The sequence below is a fragment of the Lolium rigidum genome, chromosome 7 (genome assembly GCF_022539505.1).
Source record: "Lolium rigidum isolate FL_2022 chromosome 7, APGP_CSIRO_Lrig_0.1, whole genome shotgun sequence".
Classification (NCBI taxonomy): Eukaryota; Viridiplantae; Streptophyta; class Magnoliopsida; order Poales; family Poaceae; genus Lolium; species Lolium rigidum.
The window spans coordinates 104,702,667-104,712,751 of record NC_061514.1 but is presented as its reverse complement, the minus strand read 5'-3'; the positions used below and the strand labels follow the sequence as shown (position 1 = coordinate 104,712,751).

The following is a 10,085-nucleotide window of genomic DNA, read 5'->3' as shown; positions in this document are numbered from 1 at the left end:
GCAATATCAGTACTTATTGCGGGCATGCTATTGTTGCCTTCTATCTTATATAGTTTGTTTATATGGCTTAAGTTATACTAAAGGTTAAGTCTTCTGGCTTCTTATCGTTGTATCGTTTCTCAGAAAAGCTTTCATAATCATTATAGTTTCTCAGGACCAAAATATACATAGTATATTGATTTACTTGGTCGAAAGTTTCTAAAATGGATAATCTAGATGAATTTTTACTAGACAGATCAATTATGTCAAGAATGCATAACTAAGGGGTAGAAAGTGTAATTCACGTCCATGCCCTGACCAGGTCATCTCCTCGCACCGGTTCACAAAAACATAGAAAGCACACTAAATATACACGTGAAAAGAAAAGAAAAACGACGCAGCAAAGCGCGTAAGGTCCTTCTAGTCTCATCTCGTATTCGTGGGCGTCAAAATAACGGATGAAGGTGTGGCTGGGGTGCAACCGTGGCCATATGCAGCTCATGTACACGCAAAGAGTTCGAGAGTCGAGACAGATATCACCAATCCAAACGGCTATCTGATGGGAAATATCAGCGCGTGCTCCGTCACCGCACGGCGCCCCTCGTCTCCAGTGAGTTCTAGATGTTTCTATTATTAAACGCATGCTGAGAGACATGCTGGTTTTATATGGAGTCTAATTAATGTACATGGAGCTCCAAACAGCAGCATAGCCGAGCTAGTGCAAGATATAAATTATGCATAGTCCCTTGTTTGTGTTGGGGGTGATTTCAGCATGATTATAAAACCTAGAGAGAAAAACAAAACTACAAGAAATTCTAAATTGTTTCCCTTTTTGATGCTAATTTATAAATGGGGACTTATGATGTTAGAAATTGCGAGTAGGAATTTTCTTGGTCCAACAAGCATTGTAGCTAAGCTAGGACCCTAGCTTGCTCTTGAGAGATGGAATTTGAACTATGAAGTGTATTTTTAGAAGTTAAGAAAAAAGTTGGTTGAAACAATTGATCTTATAGATAATGTTAGTGTAGGAAGAGGCTAAGATAAATGTAAAGATCCAAATAAAAAGATATAGAAAACCAACTGTTAGTGCACTAGTTGCACATAACCAGAATTAAAACTAGAGTTGCAGTTGATCTAGTTTTTCATCTAGATTAACTATAGTGTTGACAATGCAATGACTACCGAGGTTTATTGATGAGAACATCGAGACAGCTTGGTACACTAGGACAGCCCGTGATACGATGATTAAGTAGCCAGGTCATGTGGTGGGCCATTTAGAGTTTTTAGTGTGTCTATTGGGTTTGGGCCTGTCCAACCTAACTAGGGATAGGCCCATAGTGGGGTGCCTAGCCCAATAGGGGCTGGTCGGCCACCATCCCCCTCATATAAGGTGGTGGTGCGGCTAGGGTTTAGTAGCTTAGATTGAATCAGAATAATGTAGAACCACGAGTTCAAGTTATCACCGTCCCTATGGGATCGGCGTGTGTGACGGTGTCTCGGACGTTCGTCAAGTTATCCATCAATAAAGGCGTGATAGTTCTTGAGTCTGTCAAGGGTGATCGTGCGTGCGAGAGGGTCCTCGAACTGTCGATGGTTATCGAGCTTGGCGTGTCTATCCAGCTTGAGGTTCGGCGTTCTTCGTCGAGTTGCTCACCAGATTGGCGTTCCCCATCTTCAGGTTACGTGTATCGCACACATGATTGGGAGAGTTATCAGATCCATTGGATCAACGTGGTGCACCGTGAAAGATTGGGCCAACGACCTGTATCATCTTGGTATCATAGCAACCTTAGACTTAATCATCGTATCACGGGCTGTTCTACTGTACCAAGCTGCATGGATATCCTCATCATTTATGTTCAACACGGTCTAGAGGTAATCTCTTAACCTCAAATATTGTTGCTTATGATGTCCATTAATTTCTATCATAGACCTTACTTCTACTACAATAACTTCTTGGATTTGTGTTGGAAAACAATCCACAACATCGGTGTCACCTTCACAACGTACAAGGAAGTTGTCGTAATTGTCAGCATCTTCGCAATCTGAATAAACATCTTCTTCCATGCTTTCAATCTGGCTTGACCATATACTGCACATCCCCATGGTAAATTCACACTCTGATGTGTGCCCGGAAGGTGACCTGACTGCGGATCCACAAAGAACTCTAACCTGCAAAATCAGATAACAATGTTCAAGCTCCATAATTTGATACATATAAGCTACAAATAATAGCAGCATATCTTAGCGGATTGAGAGGGGTTTACCCATTGAATGAGACGAGGTCCTCGGAATCCCTCGTCCTTGCCGCAGCCGTGCTGCCCCCGTCCCCGCCGGCGTCGCCACCATCATCTCCGGGTGGCACCTGTAGGGGCGGAAACTCCCGAGTAGGGAGGTGAACGAGGAGTGGCCCTCCAGACCGATCTCCCTCTCCGCTGGAGCTCCACCTCCGCCACCAGCATCAGCGTTGCCGCCACCTTCATCGGGTCGCATCGGCGCTAGAATCACCCCTGAAGTCCCGCCCACGAGACGAGAAAACTGCGCATTTCCTCTTTTGGTGGAATCGATTGGAGCCTGGGAGCCCGAAGCGGTACTAAGCATCTTTGATACACTGCTTGTGTACTTGTACGGGAGGTATACGTATATAAATACGATGGACCCACATGGTTGTACGTGTTAAGGCTCTAAATCCATCAGTGGTATTGGATGATAAACTAGGGTCAACTGCAACTCTAGTTTTAATTATGTGTTCTGTGCAAGGGGCCGATCCATGCTTAGGGTTTAGGGGCTCCGAAATTGGAGCCATTGCTTGAGACGATCACGCTCCTTATATAATCGAAAAGGAAGTCGCATCCGTCACAAGTGGGCTAGCATTGTACTGGAGTCTTATCTTTTCCGAAGAATGGAGCGGATTAATTCGTCATAAACCTTGAGTAAATTTTAGAATCAATCTCGTGAGGCACCAACTTAGTAAGAACTTGGTTTCAAAAAAAAAAAAACTTAGTAAGAACTTACATGCATGGATGGAGGAGGCGATACAAGTAAACGACGCATGATCAAGATGCACGGCCCAATTAATAAGCGAGCTGTCAGTTGTGACGGAACACCGCTTCTCCTCTCTGTACCCCATCTCCATCTACCTAGCGTCCATCCGGTGAATGCACGAAGCAGCACGGCTTTTCCTTAACGCTGCTCGATCGTACGAGCACACCAACCAAGCCGGCCGGTCGATGATTAAGCTGGTAGATGAGCACGCGATTCCGATAACCTACCCAGAGTCTACTGCAGCAAATTACACCGGTGCATGATGTCCGACGTGACGCCGGCGCCCCCCGTCTACTCACCGTTCGTACGCGAACAAAAGATCACTCTTGACATGTAGCCATCGGCCGCTTGACAACTGGGAGCCTCCACTTCAATTTCCCGCGAAGATTTTCCCGTCTCCGAGGGCCCCCGTCCACCCAAAATCAAACCAAATTCCTTGGACGCCGCCAGCTCACTCCGCCGTCTACCTCCAGAGCGCCTCCCGTCCACATAACCTGCCGCGTGCGCGCGCGCGCACGTCGACGCCATTTATACGCCGCTAGTTTCCGGCCAGCGGTGGTCTCAAACTCCCGTTTCTCAACCAGCCAGTAGCTAGACTGTACTACGTGCAGCTAGCGAGGCAGCAAGAGCGAGAGCATGAGGATCCAGTGCGGCGCGTGTGAGGGCGCGGCGGCGACGGTGGTGTGCTGCGCGGACGAGGCGGCGCTGTGCGCGCGCTGCGACGTGCAGATCCACGCCGCCAACAAGCTCGCCGGCAAGCACCAGCGCCTCCCGCTCGACGCAGCCCCGGCGGCCAGTAAGCAGCAGCTGCCGCGCTGCGACGTGTGCCAGGACAAGGCGGCCTTCGTCTTCTGCGTCGAGGACCGGGCGCTCTTCTGCGGGGACTGCGACGACTCCATCCACCTCCAGGGCACGCTCTCCGCCAACCACCAGCGCTACCTCGCCACCGGCATCCGCGTAGGGTTCAGCTCCGTCTGCAGCGCCCACGCCGACCACCACCCGCCGGCACCGCCCTCCAGCAACAACAACAACAACAAGCCACCGCCCGCCGTCGTCCCCAGGGCGGTCCCCAAGGCGCCGGCACCTGTGGCCGCGGCGCAGGAGGTGCCGTCGTCGCCGTTCATGTCGTCGTCCAGCTGGGCCGTCGAGGACCTCCTGCAGTTCTCCGACTACGAATCCAGCGACAAGGTAAAACGCTTCTCTCCTCTTTCGTACTACGTAGTAGTAATCAATCAGCTAGCATAGAGATCTCACGTACGGTCTCCACCGGTTTGTGTTCGCTGTAGCAGAAGGGGCCTACGTCCCCTCTCGGGTTCAAGGAGCTGGAGTGGTTCGCCGACATCGACCTGTTCCACCAAGACCAGGCGCCGCCCGCCAAGAGGGGCAGAACCACCGCGGAGGTCCCGGAGCTCTTCGCCTCGCCGCATCCGATGAGCAACGCCGAATTCTACAAGACAGCCGGCGCGCAAAAGAGCAAGAGGGCACGGGTGGAGCTGCCTGACGACGACGAGGACTACCTCATCGTTCCCGATCTTGGATGATGCAATATCTCAACTAAACATTACTCTATCTATGTGTGATGTAGTAATATGTCTGTAAGTAAAGAATTTTCTGCAGTATTGTTGTGCCGATTGCATAATTGCGGTGGAACATATGAAACTGCAAAGCAAATCGGTGAATACTTGCAGACGAGATGGGTTTCAGGCATGCGATGAGTTTGCCTGTTGCGGTGTTACTGTTCGCAGATTATTGTTCGGCCAGAACCTTATCAGTGATGTAATATGTAGATCGCACAGTAAGGCTTGGAAACATGTAACTATGAAGTTCAAGTCTCCCAAGCTTTTACTGTGATTTTACTATGAACAGCGTTTACAGGTATGTGATGACATGACTGAGATCATTGGTAAATTAGAGGCTCAGAGTACAGTGGGAAGATTACCCGTGCACAACATGCATGCTTGAACAACAGCCATCACCCGTACCATGCACCTAAAACAGCGGCCAGGGATAATGACACTTCTCCAGCAATGCTTCAACAAAAAAAAAAATCAACAAGTACACAAGACAGCTACAGCTTAACACAAACTGCAGACTGGGATGTCGCTAAACAAACAAAAGCATGTAAAGCACGCACCATAATCTCATTACGATATTCCAGGTTATTAATTATGGGCCTTCGGATGAGCTCTAGGTTTCAGTAAGATAAAGAAGTCACGAAAATCCTGTCTGGGCTTCAGCAAGATTTCAAAATCAGTATAGTATTTGCCAGTCCGCGACCATGTAACATTATACCTCAAATTCCTTTCGAAGATCATCCCAGTAAACTACACATACATGCTTAATAAAACTCAATCACACTGCATACAGATTCCAAATTAAGTGTCACCTTTTCTTCAGCAATGAACTAGCTCTTAGAAATATTTTATCGATCTCATCCAGCTCGGAGACTTTCAGTTCTTTTGCAGGCGAATCTGTCCTATCAGAAAGTGAAGCAATCTTCCGCAGATGCTCCTCAAAGTCGTCTGGTTCATTATCATTGTTTTCTGTGGGAAACTTATCCAGCCTATCTAGGTACAGAGGACGCTCCTTGCTATCTTCTACTTGCTCCTCTGAATCTGTCTCAAACATGTCGGAGAGATCCTCAGATTCTGAGTATGGGATCGACTCTGAAGTTGAATCATCATCAACCTCAAAATTTTCATCCTCCAGCTTCTCAGAACTTTCTATACTTTCTGATAGCAGTTCAGACACACTTCTCTTGTGAATTGGGCTAGAAGAATCTTTTTTCACAGAGATACTGTCTGTACAATCTGAAACAAAAGCAACGTCTTTCACCGCACTTTGTCCTCTATGCCCTCCAGCTAACTTCATCTGGGCGTGAAGATCTTCAAGCTCTTGCTCAAGCCTGGGAATGTAACGCCGAAGAGCTCGAAGGTTGTCTCTACATTTTGATTTATCCAGTGCCTGATTATAAATGTTAAATTTAGAGACAGCAAGGCATCAACACTAAAAGGTACTTCCTCTGTCACGAGGCTTGTCGCAGATTTGGCAAGATACGCATGTATCTAGACGCGTGTTAGTGTATAGATACATGCAGATCTAGACAAACCTGTGGCATCTAATTCAGGACAGAGGGAGTATAAGAGGATTTTTTTATTATATTTTTCCTTCGCATTCTGCATATTTTTCTATATTGGAGTAATGTTTTATTTGATCCTGAGTAGAACATTGAACACCCTCCCAAATGAAAATAATTGGCTAGCTATGTCTTTTGTTGTTATGCTCTAAACTCAAGTTCTGATCGATAAACTGATATTTCAGAGAGGTCTCTGCACAAATTAGGAGGATCTTACTGAGCTTGTCTTGCTTGCAAATCAATAAACCATATCGTTACTAGTTCTTTTTTGTGTGTTTTCCACCTTCTATCACAATTGATACATATAATACAAGATATTGATGTATTTATTCTTGGACCGTGACAGCAGAGAGAGAACATACCTTCTTTCTAGGAAGAGCAATCTTTGGAGACATTATCTCTGGTGGTGGTTGTGCATAGTTTTTTCCTCTGTACATAATAATTGTATTTCCTTCTTCAATACTGAGCACAATACCACCACTTAGAATAGCTAACTCTGAGGCAATTTCCTTGACCTCCTCTGGTGTGAATGTCTTCACAATTACCTGTAAGGTTTGATGTTTTTTCCAGTGCAAATGCATGTTAAGGATCACTCCCTGGTAAATTCCACGCCTTCCAACAGGCACATAGTTTTTACTTTTTTGGCCCATCTTGAGGAAGTAGAAGTGTTCTTCAGGCATAAGAACCTCAGGATCATGTGTAGGTTCTGATGGTTCATTTGGTTCAATTTTCTTCAAAGCTGCAAGAAGCCGTTCTTCCTTCTTTCGAGCCTTTAAGGGAACACCAAAAAATAGTGCAAAACATACAAGAATAAATCATCCAGTACAACAATATATGTAGGAGTGAAAAATTCACAACAGTGCGAAGAAAAAGAAACACCTAAATTCGTTGTAATATGTGAGCAGTGGCAGAATGGGAATGGTGCTTCTTTGCAGTCCATGCAACACACAAAAGACATTTAAAAATCTAATAAGAGATCCACCTCTCAGCACTCACAACTATTACAATGATTCTATGCTTGGACACATGAAGCATGATAACTAGAGCAAGCAACAATTAAATTTCAGCTACCTTACATGACAGTACGGACTAGCAGTATTAGAAAACCATGCTACATCAAGCGAAAGTCGAGCAAACTTCATTATTTTACGCTTTAAGAAACATTCACGAATTAAGAGATGAAATTCAAACATTGAAGTCTATAACAACTTACTAGCTTCAGTTTGTATAAAATCTTCTCCTCAGCAGTCATTCTCTGAAACTCCTTTTTCTTTTTCCATCTCAAGGATTTCAAAAACCTTGTTACAGCCCTCTTTCCTTTAAGTTTTTTCCTCTTCTCTTTTGGTTTGCCAGAATCATCAACCGGTACCACGGCTCCAGGATTTTGCGAACCCATCGCCATATCTTGATTTTGGCTATTAACAGGTTGACTGGTATGGAAGCAACGGAATGTTTGAAGGTTATGACTTGGCGGCCAACTGACGAACCCGGCATAGGAAACCTTGTGGGAAGTATAACTACAACAGCATCAGAACTCCGACATAACAAAAATGTAGATTACTGTACCAACCTCAGGATAAACCGTCCCAAAGAAGCTGAGCGTGCACACACAAACACACTAAACCATAATATACTCAAAACCAGGAATGCAAAAAACATAGTATAACTGAAAGCAGTGAACTGTGCCGAGAGTTCGTGAGTTTGGCATTTCATCGAACACCTAAAAGCTCGCTATTGTTTAGGAGCAGAACTACCGCATCGATAGTACAAAGCTCAAGCCTAGATCAGAAAAAACCTCCCTACATGCTCTCACTAGTTACTTCAGCAATTCGAATAAGAATCGGCTAGGAAGAAATGGTCGACAGGTTTGTTTCTTACGGCGGTGAGCTCGGTGAATGTGGCGCGGGCAGCTTCAGCATTTCATGGGAGGGCGACGCCGCAGCCGAGGGGAAAGGCTCCGGAGGCGGTGATGGCTGCAGGAGCCACCTCCGCGTGGCCCGCCGGAGCAAGAGGAGACGGCTGGCCATGGCCGCGCCGTGCAGTACAGCGAGATTTCGAGAGAGGCCGTGCGCTAGCGCGTGTCTATGCTTGGGTGTGTGTGTGGTTCTGTAGTGGCGCGCGCCGGCTCAGGTGGAGAGCCGACGAGGCGGCCGGAGTGGCGCGCGCGGTAGCCTAGGCGCCGCCGTGCCGGCACAGGCAGACTGGCGTGGCGAGTGGGCACCGGCACCGCGCGCAGCGTGTGCGGATCCTGCGGGGACGGCGGCTCGATTCCGTGGGCCGGCGAGATGGAGTGGGGAACTGCCTGGGCTGGTTAATCGATGTGAGACTTGAGAAATAACATGGGCTGGTTCGAATGCTCAAAAAACAAAATGGGCTGGTTCATCTGAGGCTTCCAGGTGGGCTGGGCTTGGAGCACCTCATGAAGAAAACGAGAGGGCTTTTACTTCCCTCAAAGACCCACCTCAATATCACATCCCCCTAGCTTGAGATGCCTCCACCGCCGGAATAGCTAGCCGGAGTTGGGATAGGAAAGGTGTTGGAGTAGATAGGAGTAGTTTTGTGGTTTGTAATTATCGTACATGGCATATGGCATTATGCCGCTGAAGTCTTGGTGGTCATGGTCCACGGGAGGAGCATGGTGTAAGGGTACATTGCTTTTATGTGTGGTATTGTTAATTGATGACAATTTTTATAGACTAATATTTTTTAAAAATTTAGAAGTAATATGTCATAGGTAATTATTGTAGTGGAGTACATGTGTTGAATTCAAGTGTGGATGCCGTGGCATCAAGACCATCCATTTGAAGAGAATAATATGGTATGATTAAGAAGTTCTTGTGTGAAACTCAATTTTGCCATCCTCTCTTTATAACGGCTGACAAAATATAATTTTCAGTACGACTCGTGACTCGCGAGGGGGCAGGATCTCTGATCCAGCAGAATGGGATGCAAAATCCTATGGAGAAACAAAAAGATCTAGCACTCCGTATAATAAGAAATTAAGGGACGATGCCCATGTTGAGTTTTACACGCGTTCACGGCCCGCCATCACTATTTTACTGTTATGTTGTTGACGCGCTATGCAGCGGGGGACTTTGACAGTTGGTGAGCAATCATGCAGGTGGGTTTAACTTGTTGGCCACCCCTGCGTTACCTGCCGTGCACTCCTTAGCGTACTCCCGAGCGATTAGTTGCGGAGGGGCGTTGAACACTTGAACTAGACAAGACAACCGGCCGGCGGCGGCACAGGATATGACACCAAGCAAGCAAACCCGTCTCGGCGTGACTGCATGCATCTCTGTCGTCGTTGTAGGGATTGTTCGTAAGCTCGCGCGTAACGCAGCTGCATCTGGCTTTGTTGTTCGAGGAACGAAAGGTTGACCCTGAACAGGTACTTCCCTTATGAGTCGTTCGACAGATGAGTCATTGTACTGTGTGTTACTTCCTGAAGCTTGTCTTTTGGGAACAAGAGACCTTTTGTTGGCTGTTTTCTGGTCTGCGGTATTTTGTCCTGTTAGAACTGCTCTCTGAGAAGATACTGGTCTGCCCTTGAACTGCTTGGGATCCATGGGTTGCTTTGAAGAAGCCTGCCGTGTCACAGATTGTTGATAGCAATCTGAGGGGGGTTCTTCAGCATTCGTTTTCTTTGACCTGCCATGAGATCCCAACTCAACATCACCACGATCGAATCAACGTAAGCGCCGGCCGTCCAACAGCCCATGCAGTCACCGCCACCACGCCCGCGGCGCCGCCAACGGCCGTACCATCCTCGTGCACGCACGCACGGAGCGTGGCGTGGGCGGTGAGCGTGTGAGGGATGGGATGGCTGACCTCTCGCGGCATGGCACGCCGCGCGCGTGACTGTCTCTTTCGCGCGCACGCCGGGCATTGCCATCCCATTCCGATTTGTTTTCAGAACAATAAT

The 10,085-nt window shown here is 47.2% G+C and overlaps 2 protein-coding genes across 2 annotated transcripts; one reads left to right on the top strand and one right to left on the bottom strand.

The window, feature by feature from the left end:
* The first annotated feature begins 3,485 nt into the window (after nt 1–3,485).
* LOC124674450 (B-box zinc finger protein 24-like) lies at nt 3,486–4,582 on the top strand. Its single transcript, XM_047210495.1, has 2 exons — nt 3,486–4,212; nt 4,314–4,582. The coding sequence occupies exons 1-2, from the start codon at nt 3,661–3,663 to the stop codon at nt 4,563–4,565; spliced, it is 804 nt and encodes a 267-aa protein (XP_047066451.1). The 5' UTR covers nt 3,486–3,660; the 3' UTR covers nt 4,566–4,582.
* A 740-nt stretch (nt 4,583–5,322) lies between these two features.
* LOC124669506 (uncharacterized CRM domain-containing protein At3g25440, chloroplastic-like) lies at nt 5,323–8,187 on the bottom strand. The gene is made up of 4 exons (XM_047206117.1): nt 8,039–8,187; nt 7,374–7,590; nt 6,523–6,930; nt 5,323–5,988 (listed from the first exon to the last, which is right to left on the bottom strand). The coding sequence occupies exons 1-4, from the start codon at nt 8,185–8,187 to the stop codon at nt 5,407–5,409; spliced, it is 1,356 nt and encodes a 451-aa protein (XP_047062073.1). The 3' UTR covers nt 5,323–5,406.
* Nucleotides 8,188–10,085: the final 1,898 nt, after the last annotated feature.